Source organism: Nomia melanderi, chromosome 4 (genome assembly GCF_051020985.1).
Source record: "Nomia melanderi isolate GNS246 chromosome 4, iyNomMela1, whole genome shotgun sequence".
NCBI classification, from domain to species: Eukaryota; Metazoa; Arthropoda; class Insecta; order Hymenoptera; family Halictidae; genus Nomia; species Nomia melanderi.
This window is the reverse complement of record NC_135002.1, coordinates 11,950,391-11,965,866: the sequence shown is the minus strand read 5'-3', so window position 1 is coordinate 11,965,866 and position 15,476 is coordinate 11,950,391. Positions and strand designations below refer to the sequence as shown.

Sequence of the window (15,476 nt, the reverse complement as noted above, 5' to 3'; positions counted from 1 at the left end):
TAATTCCTTATAATAAAATTTAATTGTTACTGTTTCTTATAATTAAAAATATAGTTAAATTATAGTTAAAAGATATATCTGTTTTCAAGGAAAATTGCACAAAAATATTATAAGATATGTCTTTCTATTTAACAGAAATGTAAACATGCTAATAGACTTTATATTCTTGTACCATTTATTTGAATATATATTATAAAGACATCATCTGTTCTAATCTCAATTTAGAACCATAAAAGGAGATGTTTTTAAAGAATTCAATAGATAACAATGAATACCGTAACTGTAAAGAACTGATACATTACTGAGCTCTTAAATTAACTTCTGTTTGAGTGAATTTAAAAATTTGTTAGATGTTAATATGGTCTATGGAGCAATTTCTTTGTCAAATTTATTATCGATTTGTATTATTAACATTAACCAAATATTAACCACTATATTTATTGATGTTGCAAATTTCAATAAAAAAAATTTGAAAACTATTTATTGGTATAATTAGTATAATTCGAAATTAAATAAAAACGCCAAGTAATATTTCGATTTATTAAATATTCCTACATCCCTATATGATATAAATCAGAGGATAATACATTGTCTTTATCGCTTTATAAAGTAGTAAATATCTTTCTTCTATATATATATGACAGTGTTTTAATAATTATACTCCAACTATGAGAAGTGGAATCAATTCAACAAAATTTGCCAAATTGGTACATAGACTATCACAAAATTGATTGCTGGTTCGAGTTTGTACATGGGCGTTTCTAAAATAATCACAGTTTAAGCAATAACGGAATATATAAATTATTTTCCTTGAATTCATAAAAAAAACAAATATTAAGTTTCATAGGATATTTTCGATTTAAGAGCGTGAATTGTTATTAGTCTGATTGATCGAGATCGAAATTAGAACACGCATGCGTAATAAGTAACGTACGAAATTTTAAACAGTCACTTAATATGATTTTTTTAATTAAAATAAAATTATAATTATACTTATATTTAATTAAACTTATGATTAAATTTGTATATTAGAATAATCATGATTTTTTAAGCCAAACAAATAAATTTTATGACTAACAATAACTAAAAAAAACGTATACTACGATTTGTATTTTTAAGGCTATCATTTTCTTCTTTGATTCTATTGAAATATTAAAAATATTTTTAATAGAAATTTCAATAGTGCCTCTGTCAGCTTTCTTGAAATTACTAATTTTAAATTTACTTTTGAAGCTAAATCTTTACAAATTTAAATTGCAACATAATATTCTTTCATTTGTAAAAACAAAACATTCTGATGAACATACAAAAGTTATTGCACGCTCTTAAGTAAAAAATGCCCTGGAAGACTTAATATTACTTTGCTTTATATCCCCTAATGTTTACCATCTTCGAGAATATCTTATTTCTTCATTTAATTGTTTTATAATTTCAAATATTGTTATTTTAACATTTTTCTTGAACATATAAATGTTTCAGTCTCATGTAATAAAATATAAAAAAACAAAAGTACTATTTAATTTTTGTATACAGTTTAGAATACACCCGGTACATAATATTATTTACAGAATACGAATCACTTACAACAATATGATATCGCAGTATTATAGCTTAAAATTACAAATACAATGAGATATCATATTTTTAATATTTTTGCTTACATATGATAGATATATTTGTACGTATTTTGCAATGGCATGCAATTATTTTAAATACCTTCTTTAATTTAATCTGAAATAAATAGAACAGAATAAATTCTGTTTAATTTATTTTGATATGAACAAAAAATTTCAATTTACAAGAATTGAAAACTTATTACTTAGTTTAAAATATTACATTCAATATAACTTTATAATCATTTATTTATTAAATTGCTTGCAATTTCTATAGATTTATTTGTTTATTAAACTGCTTAAAATTTCAATACATTTACTGCCATTGCAATCGAAATGAGTATTTACGCTTCATTAAACATCACCAATATTCTTAACATATAACTGATTTCACTACATTTAATTCGCTATATTTTATAATTTAATTAGTTTCAACAGAAGTATATAAGCACATGCAAAAAAACAACTTATATGTATTGTAAACAGTATATAAATCGATTGATTTTACTCATTCTTCAATATGAAATAATGCATTTTATATACAAATTGAATTCTTCTTTAAAACCTTGAAATTTACAAAGAATACTTTAAAGCACTAAATCATACTTTTTTTCTAATATTGTACATAGCGAAGCACAATTGTTTCTTTGAAAATGATATTTCATATTTTCAAAACATTTTGAAACTTTAACTGCAGAGTAAATATTATATATTCATATTACATTCATTATTGTAATACTACTATTAAAACCATAAATTCAATTCTTTACAATGGAAACATTTTTTCAAAGTATTAATTCTTATACAATCTTATATTTAAAATAGAAGATTTTGGATTTTCTTGTAGAATCTTTGTATCCAATTATAGAATTGAATGAATCTATACCAAATTTTTATTAACTAATTATTCATTTATAGTTTTTGTTATGCTTTGACATGGCACAAAAGATTAGTTTTCTTAACTTAGTTTTTTAACTTTGTGTAAACACATGTTACATTTAATACAAAAAGAAAAAACCAGATAATCTGTTGTATTTGATCATATTTCTCTTCTTTAAAATAATAGATTCAAGTTTGTGCATATGCACTAATGGTACTTATGTATGATTATGTAAGAATTAAATTTGTTAATTAAATATTCATTATATTTTGCAGTAAAATGTACGATGTCAGGTAATTTTTAATTCATTTTAAATGTTTCTTTTCTATAAATGATGGTCAACAAACATAAAATTCATTGTAGAAATTAAAAAAAAATAATTTCTTACAATTGTTGTATATTAATAAATTTTAAAAAACCATGTAGTGCTAAAATAACTACAATAACACTGTCTTAATCATGCAAAACATATTTCATTAAATTTTTATTGAGTAATAAGATATTTTTATCATTTTATTTTCTTTTTAATAAAATAACTGTATATTGATGTCTTAAAAATTTAACTAATACAAGTTACGAAATAAATATGTATTGCCTCCTTCTTTTTTCTACTGCCAATACATAATAATAACAAACACTTCCACATTAATTCTGTAGTGCAAATATAAAATAGTTGTCGCGATTAATGCATTGCAAGTCATTACAAACTTGAATTAAATGATTCTTTTGAATAAAAATGCAGTTATGTAATTTTAAATAGTCCATTGAAAAAATCAATTTTTTAAACAATAAGATGCATACAATGATATTTTACGATTATATTTTATGGTTCTAGCTAATGTAGCATAAGTAGACTAATGTTAATTCTTATTCATTAGGCCACATTTAGATAATTAAATTCGCTTCTTTGGAATTAATAAATAAAGATAATACATTTTCTGTTGCTTTATACAAAAAGCAAATATTTAAATTGAAGTTGCTTTCATAATAATCAACTTTCAAAATTTAACGAACTAATGTACTATGTTCTTAAATATATTAAATCTAAGTTTCAAAACTAGAATGAAATAATAATATATTAAAATCAGAAAACATAGAGTTTAAAAGTGCACGCACTAATATTACTGTTCATTGTTTTCACCAAATTAGAAGAACACAAGTAATATGTACATAAAATATATGCAATATATATGTAGGTGATCTAATTAAAATATACAATTACAAGAAGCCTTATAAAATTTTATATGTTAAATATTTTTCCTTGTTTTTTGTTTCTGAATCAAGTAATTGCGACTTAATTAATTGTAAGAGATTTTACACTAACATATTAGTTATTAATATGTTGCTCATATGTTAAGGTATTTTGTTATATACCATTATCGTTTTGAAATTTTGTTTAAAATATAATTATTAACATTTAATCATATAAAATTAAATGCAAAACTTCAAATTTTCTTTCTGTATATAACAAATTTTTTAACCACCGTATACTGCAAGTCCAAAATATATTTCCAATTTAAATGCCTATAAAAGAATATTCTCATATCTTTTATATTATTTTTGGTGGGCAATAAGTATGGCAGTTTAACATTAAAACCAAAGCGTTGAGCATTATATACACAGAAGTGATTTATATAATGTACAATATATCAATAATTTGAGATTTACAAAAATCAAGTTGAGAAAATGTTGCACAAACTCTAACTACAATTTTTCTCAAAAAAGTCTTTTTATAATAATGTGTAAGCAGTCTTAATAAATATTACATATGTTTTGGTAAATAATTTTGAACAAAATTAAATTAAGTTTAATTAACATGTTTTAAACATATAACTCTTATTCAGACATGATACGTTACTATTGTGCATTCATTTACATACGTAGAATAAAAAATGTAAAAACGTAAAAGTTTAGTGAACACTTTGAACAGCCTTTTTTAATACTTTGAAACTTCAGCACAATTTTTTAAAAATTCTCTAATTTTTATTAATGATCTGTGTAATATATAAACAAAATGTTACACAAACTGGTATACATTGTACTCTATATATAGAGTGTATATTTGATGTTATTTAAAGAAGCAAAAAATTAATATATTAACTTTAAAAATACTATTAAAATAACTATATAATAAAACAGGCTATAAGTGTAATGTGACTGTATCATTAGTATTCATTTATTTTCTTGTATAAAAATAGGAATGTAAAATTGAATTGTAATTTTCATAATCATATTAAGATTTCTTGTGTTATGAAAAGTAATTAATGTATATATAAGGTGTTCTGCCTAACTCTGTTATCTTTATATATTCCTTTATTTGTTAAAATACAAAAAGGTATTTTGGCAGAAAGTTATAGTACTTAGAGAGAAAATTAGGCCATTTCAGATGCTTATACCAACATACCTTCCGATGTAATATAGAGAGCTAAACGTACATTCGTTTTACGTATAAATAAATGTGTCGAGATTGAAAGGCAACACTTGAAAGATGTGTTAAAGTAATAAATAATGTAACTGTAGTATTTACATAGCACCTGCAATTTATTTTTTGTAAGCTTCTGCCTTAATTATTTAGTTGCAAAATTTGTTATCAAAGGTCATTTGATGGTCATAATATAAAAGGAAATCTTTGAATGCGTTTTAATCTCACTTTTTTAATGATAAACATAAAACAAGTCATCTCATAAAAAAAATATCATGATTAATAAAATCTTAGGAGATAAGACCCTCAGATAACTTTCATTTTCATAGCTTCATTTCCCTCTGAAATATAATAACTTTCTTTTGAAATATCTTTTTTATATCTTGACAGATAAGAGAATAATTAAGGCCAAATTAGGTGAGATCCTGTATAATGATGAAAATTTATTAACATATCTCATTACCTGCCCATTTCTTATTTTACAGTTAAAATGTACATGTAAATATATAAAAATAAAGTTAAATTCTACTCATAAATAATTACTGCAATATGTGGCTGTATCAATATTATAATTATAAAATGAACAAAGGGTTTATAAAACTGAATAACCCGTTAACTGCCATACTTGTACATTTATAAAATGTAAGTATAAATTCACATTTTTATAGACTAATTTACAAAATCTAAAGTGAAATACGAGTTCATTTTCTTTCATAAGGGGTTTTAATAGGATTGAAATATAAAAAAACTTAACATATAATAAAGTGTTTACTTTATTGCATTTTACACATTTATATGTATATATCCTAAATGCATAAAGTTCATAGTCTAATCATAAATTAATTCAATATAAAGTATTATAACAATTGTAGACTATAACTTTGTGAATAATTTACTACAAAAATATACAACAGTAGTTGTGTCAAATGAATATTACATAAATATTGGCAGTGAACGAGTTAATTTATCATAAAACCTTCAATAGAGATCTTTGGTTTTGCAGCTATACGCTAGGTCAACTTATATCATAAGCATTTCGTCTAGTTACAAAGTGGAAAGAATAAAAGCTAAGGTGAGTAAATGTTTCATAATGTAATCAGTATCCAAAATACTCATTTAAGTGATCTGAAGAATATTTTCATACATAATTTGTTTTTATACATAATGAACATATACAGGGTGTTCGATTACACGTGATTATCCTTTTAAACAGTGATTTTACTTGTCAAAATAAAACAAAAATCGAGAGTTATGGAATTGCTATAGAAATTATTTTCAAATTATTAATAATTAAAAATCTGTCAATAACGGGACGTTACTTCGCACGCGAAACAATAATATATCGTAGGAAAGACAAAACGCTTATCTTGAATTTTACTTTATATTTTGGACATGTACGAAATTTTATGTTATCTTTTAACTTCTTTAATACGATTGTAGTAAACAGTTGACAAGTGTATCATTGACCTATTGTACGGTCATGTTTTGGAAGTCGAAGCTAATTTTCATCTGAAGAGTTGAAGTACGTCTACTAACAATAAAGTAATTTTATAATTTTTATTTCAACCTTTTGTAATCTTTTTCAATCATGTTGTTTCATCAACATAGTAAACGACCCCCGTTCCAAAAACGTTAAAAACCTCATGAATAACCGTATATTACAGACGACGAACTTATTGACTCATCGAAATATACAAACACACACACGACATACAGCCAAATGTTGATGTACTTCAACTATTCTAATCGGGAATATGAATAACTGAGTATATCTTATGTATTGTTTCCATATACTGCAAACTTTACTCTATATCGATCGTGTAATAGTGCTATACGTATCGTAATAGGATGATTACAATGCGTAACATATTTTAACATTTTTAATATGCGTTGATACGTGCGTATAAATAGATAAATAATTTTTTTCAACAAATTTGAATATTAAATTGCGCATTCATCTTTTCTACTCGAAAATTCAATAGACTCGCACTGTCATGGATTTCAACGAATAAACAAAATTAATATCGTGTAATGATTTTGACATAAGTTGAAAAAATGTTACACAGTCCTATATTGCAAATTCGAAGTAAACGTTAGTCTTTCACATGGTAGTTATTATTCGAGTTCGTAATGATTCGGCGTATACATGCCATTATTGTTGGAACGTTATTGATTTTTAATTATTAATCACTTGATATTTATTTTATTTTGGTATGCATAATCATTAAGGATTCAAACAAGAATGATATCAAACACCTTGCACCTGTTTTTTTTTTAAAGTATTTCCAAATGTGGCCTCATGTTTTTGAAAATAGGATCGATTTAAGTCTAAAAAATTGAAAACATTTTGATCCATAATTTTATCATATTCTATGCAATTCCGAAAAGGGTATATGTGTTTTTCGTATATTATTAATGGCTGTTATGTCATATATACTTATTTCATTTTATCATTACTGTATAATTTTTACGCTTTGTCATTTCTTATGAGGCTTATATATTAAGTTGAGAAAATAATTTTTTTTTATATAACAAGCAATGTGTTTAATTTTTGTTCATAAATATTTAATTTTCCTTAAGTCTTCTTTATAGATCAATGGTTCCCATGGAGATTCTTAATTTGCACATAACTTTTAAAGTATATCCATTTTTATTGGTATAATGAATAATCACTACCTAATTAAAAAAAAAAAATATTTTTAACCATTGATCTTAGAATCATTAGACATTAATTGTTAATTATTGTATTGTGTTCATTGGTGAGCATGTCATAACGCCAAAGTTTTCATACAATATGAACAGCTAGAAAGCACCATGAGTGTTATGATTTCAATATGATTTCTGTTGTACTAATCTTTCTAGCTTCCTTTGGTTTTAGCAAATTTCTGAATACCACGAGTATACAATAAACGCTCTTACTTAACAAACACTATTTTTGCACAATGTTCAATTTGTTTTCAACTACACGTAAAACTTGTTTGTTCACGTAATTAAACGAGGACTATGTAAACCTTCAACTTGAGTGTCGATTTGAGGACAATGCTGAGTATCTGGTGGACCCCAATCATGTAAATTTCCACTGTTAGCTAGCCTGTGCGTAAGTCGATGTGCTATTGAGAATCCTCCACTACCTTCCAACTGTGTTAAGACTATGATGACTTGTCTATAATTATTGCATTAACAATTTATAATTTTGCAATTTTCAGAAATAATATGATATAGAAAAAAAATAATATTTCACCTGTGAAGTGGGGGGACACTATCGGCAGTTCTGAGTTGTCCTCTAGTGGACACAACATTATAGCTTTCATGGCAGTCACATTTTACATGAATCCACTTATTTACATGACGATTTTCTACCATTACTACAAGTCCAGCCCAACCTTTAGTTAAATAATAAGCAGTCATTCCCTCTCTTCCCTGCATATAAAAATGCATTAAATTATACAATTATAAAAAGAAAACAACAATTATTTAAAGCAGGTCTTAAAACTCTCACTTCATGTCGCTGTCCTTTTGCTAGAGTTAAACTAATGATAGCATCAGCTAAAACAAATGCTGGTGGAGAAATTTGTTCAACTAGAAGTCTCTTTGAGCTATGAATGGCAAGAACATATTCAGGATAACTGGAAGTATCTTCCATTCCAGTGTGCCAGTGATTAAAAGCCAAACACACAACAATGTACAGATCTCTTTCTAGCATTTTGTGACATCCAACAAATCCACGTACTTGTCGTTTACTATGTTCTACTAGCCTTCCGACTTCTGGTGCTGCTGGAGAATGTGTACGAAACACAACTACACATAAATCCAGCTGAGAACGTTGTGATTTTTCAGAATTCCTGAATAATATAAATACAGGCATTGCATCATACTATGTTATACTATAAAATATCAATAAATTAATAAACAATTCATTAAAATAATAAAATAAAGCATACCTCTGACCTTCTTGGAATAAAGTGAATTCTGTTTCGGTAGGTTCGAGCACTGTTAGAAGTACACAAGATAAATGTCTGAGAGAAGACAAAGGAGGGAGGGTACCACGTAATCTAACTTCACTCCATCCAACTCTAGTTTTACAAATATCAATGCAATCAAAATATTTTAAAACATCATCGAATGAAATCCAAAACACGCCATCTGATGCACCATGTGGCATCAACATTTCACGTAACTGAGGTGTCCATATAGGACTATCATCAGACCAATCACCTTTCCAACTATAATGGCCCCAAGGATTTCGGAGCCTCAGCAATCGTATTCCCTATAAGTTACAGTCTATGCAAAATATGTATTTATAGGTCTTTCATCATCAATTGATTTAAAAGAGGAAATGTGTAATAAGTACAAGCTGGATAAAGACGATGAAAGTAAGAACGCATCTTTACTGATTGTGAATATCACACCCATATCAGTTAATAAAGTGTTAATTTATATATCATATTCTTTTTGACTGCATTATGCATTCCCCTTAACTCAATTCATTTTAGATAAAATATAAATCAATTTTAATCCAGATTGTCTTAATAAAAGATTAATTTAAACAAATTAAGCTATCTGAATTATAAATGGATTTATCGCAATTAAAACTTTATAACTATAACAATAGCTGTCAAATTTGATAAATACTCATTCTTCATTATTACCTGCACATCTCGCACATCAAGAACAGAATATGCATGCCTAAAAAATACTGTGTTACATATCTAAAAGTATTAGATATATCTAATTTAAATTTCTAAAACACATTAAGTTTACCTTGGTCTTAAGCCTTTACGTTGATATTCTTCTTCATCAACTTTCATATTGCCACCTCCGCAACTAGCACCCATTAAAAACATAGCTTGTCTAGAAGATAAAAGTTGCGCCCATATTAAATCCTTATCAAGTTCGTCTTCACTTGGCAAAGCAGATGGTTGCAAAGGCACACTCTCACAAGGGGCACCTGTAAGTGTCGCTAAACCTTCTATAGCACGTCCAGAAACTAAAGCTTCATAGCAACCATGAATTTTTGCTACTGCTTTTTCAATTAATGGCACCCACAATTGCTTTCTCTTTGCCTACAATGTATTTAATTTGATTTGCATATAAAAATATTAAATCTGTGGTCCTAAATAAGTATCGAGAGCTATAAAAGAAAACTTTAAACCTGAGAATATACTAAGTGGCCTCTTTTATCACAGGGAAGCAAATCATCGACAAGTACAGTGGTCCATCTTCCATCTTTACATAATCGTACTTGATAAGCTCCTTCAGGACAAGTTTCCCTCATTACTAAAACTCTCTTTACAAGTTCGTCGCTTTCAGCTAAAACAGCTAAAGCTGAAAGTAACCAACAATTTCCTAATACACCTTGTGAAATATCAGAAGGTAAAGGTGTTCTAAAAACAGCCCAAGGGAGTTTCGAATCAACGGTAGAATCTACATTGATTTGATGAGGCCTTCTCCACTGAACAACATGATTATCCTTTGTTTCAGCTGGATTATAATATAAAGATTTTGGAGCTGGTGGAAATGAATCGTCGACGAAAGGTTCATTTGTCTATAAAATATAAATCAGCAGTTTAGTAACAGAAAATTTGTATTTACATACAATGAACTGTAAATTGGTTAATATGATATTTAAGTCGATTAAAATATTCATAAAATATTTAACATGTTTTACATTTTTATTTTACATTTATATATAATTTAACATATATTCTATTGAATTATAATAAATAATAAATGCAAAGTGCCAGATCCTTCTTAAAATTTTCATATGTGTTTAAAAGAAGAAATACAACAAAATTTAATAATTAGACGCGCCTATTGTTACTTTTTTCGTTACAATAGAGTGTTGAAATTTAGTTCAATATGTTACTTTCTGGTAAGATATATTAAATGTCCAACACCAGTTCAACTTAGTTTAATAGTATTTTTTATACAATTATCCAGCTACGTGTTTTGTATACAGCATTACATATTATAATGTACAATAATTTTCTGTACTGTTTTATTCCTTCCAAAAAGTATATAATGTACATCCTAATTATAAAACTCATGCATACAATTATTAGTTAAATGATATTACCTCTTTACAATAACGGACAATTCGCTCCCACTTCTCTAATGCTTCTCTTTCTTCAATTTGTCTTAAATTTTCCATTACCACACTTTCCTGTCTTTGTATTGTAAGTGTATTTGTGCCAGATTCAATAATTCTAGGCTTATCACCTGATAATTGGGATAAGGTCTTTGAAATTTGGCACATTTCACATATTCCATTTGTACTTTTATTTTCATATGTGCATAGTTTACACTGCCACTAAAATAATTGACATATGTTATTTTTGTTGAATTAAACAAAATAGACACAAACTAGACAGTACTATGTGCGAATGCATTTATTCTGTAATTAATAATAATAATAATATGAAGGTATATGTAAAGTGGCTGTGACTGAAGCATACTTGACCATGAGCAGTATCTTTTAATCTTGTATGCCTTTTATCGCCAACTGAAGAACCATTCCTTCTTACAGAATTTCTGTGCCTTGGTGTAATAACTTTTGAATTTATAGCAGAATGGCAGAGTCTTGGACTTGGACTTCTTGATCCAAAACCTCTATCTTTTGGTACGTCTAGAAAATCTGCTAATGTCTTACAAGCATTACAAGTTTGCACTGACAATGGATTTCTTAATGTACACGACGGACACACCCAGCTTTCTCCTTTCCGTAATGTAGCATCTTCTAAATGCATAATACTTTTTAGTTTCGAACCACCACACGCTTCACAAGTAGTTCTTGAAGCAGCATTTAATAATGTGCATTTTTTACAGGTCCATACTGGAGAGGGTGGATCAACTTGGTCATCTAAATCAGACTCTGCTATAGCCAATGTAGCAGTTTTTTGTGGGATATATCTGACGCTATCTCTAGATACTACAATTGGGGATTGAGTATGCATCGAACAGCTTGTTCCATCTTTTGTAACAGTTATTAAATTAGGTTGTGTTAATGAAGGAGGTGATCGAAAAGATCCACATATATCACATCCAGTTGACCAGAGTGGATTACATGCGAAAGAACACTTTTGACAAGTCCACATACGTTTCAAGGAACTTACATCTGACACATCTCCAACAGGACTTGTTGCCTCGCTATGGGCTTTTATAGGCACTAGACCTAGTTTATTGTTTTGTTTCTTTGGCAATGGTGGTGGTATATCTGGATCAGTAATTCCAATATAAGAATATTTTGGTCTTATATTAAAACCAACGGAGTGCGGTGGTACTGCAGGTGGTTCATTTTCGTTAAGACTTCTTCTATTGGCAACTTTTTTTTGAGATACATTTGTAACAGATTCAATGTCCGAAAAAGATCGTCTATAAGAAAGTGGACCTGCTGAAGATAAAGCTCGAGGTTCCCAAGCAGGTACACTGATAACTACTCCGCTACAAGGAGCTGGACTTCTAGGAGCTTCACATGCTTCACACTGTTCTAAGCCAGGAGCATTATCAAGAGTGCAGTTATCGCAACTCCAAAGTGCATCATTTTGTCTCGCTTCTGAGACTACTAGACTTGTTGGCCTTTGTATAGCATGTTCAGATAATTTATGCACAACAGAACCATTAGATAAGGAGCGACTAACTTTAGATTTAACACGCTCATATATCGAGGGACTATGTCTTTTTGGTGAACGTTCAGAGCTATCATTAGTGTTTGAGTAAGAAAATGTAGTTGAATCCATAGTCTCTATTGGTGGTAACGTCCAATTTTCTCTATCAATTTGTCTTCTTTCATTACGACTTATACTTGTTAATTGTGCCATATCTGTGGAGTATAGATTAAATGTTATATCTCGAGGACTGTAGGTAGTATTTATAATGTTTCCAAACATAAATAGTATATACCCTTACTAATAATCCTTGCATCACTCGTAGAAGTACTTGTAGCATTAGAACCATTTGAAATATTTGTTAGAAACTCGGATGCATCTTTAACACAACTTATTTTATGCAAATTTAATTTTTTTCCTTTACGTGCTCCGATTTGCCTTTTGCCAGTTTTAAATGATGAAAAGTTAGCATCGCAAGCTGCACATGTTAATGCAAAACTGCAATTATTTTTCAATAAACAACGAACACAAGTCCATTGTGTTACTAAGGAAGGTAAAGAAGAAGATCGTTTAAATGGCTCTTTCTTATATGGTCTTCCATTCCAAGAATCATGTTGTAACTTCTTTGAATAATTATTGTGAGCAATTAAATTCTCTTCAAAGCTAGAAATTAAGAGAAAATGAAAATAATAACTAATACAAGAACAGTAATGATAAATAAATACTATATAATAATAGAGTCAGCTTCTAATATATGTTGAACTGTTCACATGAGTGATAATAATCTATGGATCAATTATGTTATTATAAAATTGTTAACATCAACAACATAAATTTTTGAATAGCTTGTATTTACAAAACTTTTTCAATAGTTTCAAATGTTCAATACATTGTTATACATATCTCATATGATAGAAAATACATTTATTATTTTTGTTTAATACATATTTTTTATAAAAATTTTTAATTATTGTGTAAAATTACAAAAATTAAAGCATGGACTATGGCAAACGTTTTTTTAAAAACTATAGTAGCAAATATATCAAAGAGAAACAACTACATAGAGAAAAAAATTGAAATTTGTATAAAATACAGTTTCATACAGAGACATTATATGTATATGTAAATTTAATGATATATCTAATTGCATTAAACAGCTGATTAATATAGAAAACTATATTTCATCTACATGTATCACCAATAATGTTTTCTATAATTCTGAAATAACTAACTTTGTCTCATTTCATAAAAATTAAATTAGTTTAATTTGTTTGTTTCATTATTCCTTTTCAATAAATATAAAAAATATATATAATAAGTTCCTCTGATTACTACTAGAGAATAAATATATTTAAAGTTTTAATTATATTACTATTATAAACCAAAAGCAGATTAGGTATGGTGATTTAATCCTTTGCATACAAAATCGAAATGATTTATTAAACAAGGTCCCAAAAGACCTCAAAGTTTTTTCATTAATAGTTTATTTCATATTATTTTTTTTATTTTCATAGTTTCATTGAAGTTAGTGAATATACTAGCTACAATCGTTTTATTTATTAAAAATATTAATTTATCTTTATTTTCAACGCTAGAAGTGTTTCTGAACGATCTCTTTGTATGCTAAGAATTAAGATATGTTCCATTTGAATTTTACATCATTTTATAACTATTTCAACATACATGGAAAGTACTCTATATAAACAAAAAAAGAGGTGTACATATACACATACATTAATTTTTATATTATACAAAACGCAACATTAACACCTAATAGATACATAATTATAAGGAGAAGCAAGAGAATAGAAAGAAGATAAAATGTATATTGTAAAGTGTTCTATTTAAAAAATCAAATAGTACATTATATCATGACACTTATAAAATAAGGGAGATTAAATGTTACAGGAAATTTTGACTATGTGAGTTTGGTACATTGTATACAAACATATGAACAATCAAAGATATATTGAAGGGGCAAAATGTCATGGTGAGGGTAAAATTGAAATTTTCTCACCAATGTATGAGATCCGTTTCGATGTGCTGATGAGTTGTCGGACGTGTGTTGTCCGCTGCTGGATTATCCAGACGAAGCCTTGATGGAGGTGTTGGCGGGACGAATACAGAGAATGAATCAGCTTCTCTTTCCTTTCTTTTCGTTCCGACTTCTTCTTGTCCTGGATTTTCTCTAGACTCAAAGTTCAGGTTGAGGCTGAAGTTTGCCTTCTCATCACTTCTAAGTCGAGTTAGGCCACATCTGGCGCATCGCGTGTTTTCTGTTGGATTTATCAGAGCGCACTCCGAGCAATGCCACTGCAGCACCGATGCAATCGAGCCCATTCTCTACACGTAGTCATGGCTCCTTTGCTCACAGGATCACTGACTTTTATAGCCACGATCCCCTATTCAAGATATCACAACACTGTGAACTCGAAAATCAACGATAGCGTGAAACACCTTCCGTCAAATTTCTGTTCTGCTGTGACAGTTGCCCGCCGTACATTGTCATATGTTCCAAGACGGCCATCTTTTTTAACCCCTTCTCGTTTATTCAATTTTTTTTTTCAATTCTATCTTCTATCTTTTTCCACCCCCTTCTGTCTCCGTCACGTTACATTACACAATAAAAACAGAAATTGAACACTTCTTAATTTTCACTCTGTTTTTTTTTGCATTTAATATGTACCCCTTTATTTTATCGAATTTCGTTCGCAGTCCATTATTTCATTTGAACCGTAATTTTAGACTGGATACTTCCTACAGCAGTTTACTCCATTGTGTATTATTTGCAACAAATGTTTAGTTAGACGAAAACGTTAATCGCAAACAGGATAGGCATCATATGTATAGACGACTCCACTCTGAGTTGATTATGTTGACTACGTTAGTCGCAACACAGAGCTATACGATTGTTATGTTGGACATAATAATTCATGTTTGTGAATTTAAAAATTAAC

The 15,476-nt window shown here is 28.1% G+C and overlaps 1 protein-coding gene across 2 annotated transcripts; it reads right to left on the bottom strand.

Moving 5' to 3' along the window:
- Positions 1-90: 90 nt before the first annotated feature.
- Positions 91-15,401, bottom strand: LOC116425362 (calpain-D). 2 transcript variants are annotated; one of them, XM_076367180.1, is made up of 11 exons: positions 14,537-15,401; positions 12,815-13,182; positions 11,371-12,734; positions 10,992-11,225; positions 10,068-10,460; positions 9,677-9,978; positions 9,565-9,601; positions 8,857-9,182; positions 8,415-8,757; positions 8,157-8,335; positions 91-8,078 (listed from the first exon to the last, which is right to left on the bottom strand). In XM_076367180.1, exons 1-11 carry the CDS (start codon positions 14,857-14,859, stop codon positions 7,898-7,900), a joined length of 4,050 nt encoding a protein of 1,349 aa, XP_076223295.1. In that variant the 5' UTR covers positions 14,860-15,401; the 3' UTR covers positions 91-7,897. The 2 variants fall into 2 exon arrangements, with proteins under 2 accessions (XP_076223295.1, XP_076223296.1); XM_076367181.1 differs by having other exon boundaries at positions 12,821-13,182.
- Positions 15,402-15,476: the final 75 nt, after the last annotated feature.

Bases quoted from the DNA above. Each gene is read 5' to 3' on its own strand.
- LOC116425362 (XM_076367180.1), bottom strand. From the start codon at position 14,859: ATGGGCTCGATTGCATCGGTGCTGCAGTGGCATTGCTCGGAGTGCGCT. The intron at 9,979-10,067 runs GTTTAAAGTTTT...AATACATTGTAG, and splicing joins GCCACTTAGTATATTCTCAG to GCAAAGAGAAAGCAATTGTG. The intron at 9,602-9,676 runs GTAAACTTAATG...AGTATTTTTTAG, and splicing joins CGTAAAGGCTTAAGACCAAG to GCATGCATATTCTGTTCTTG.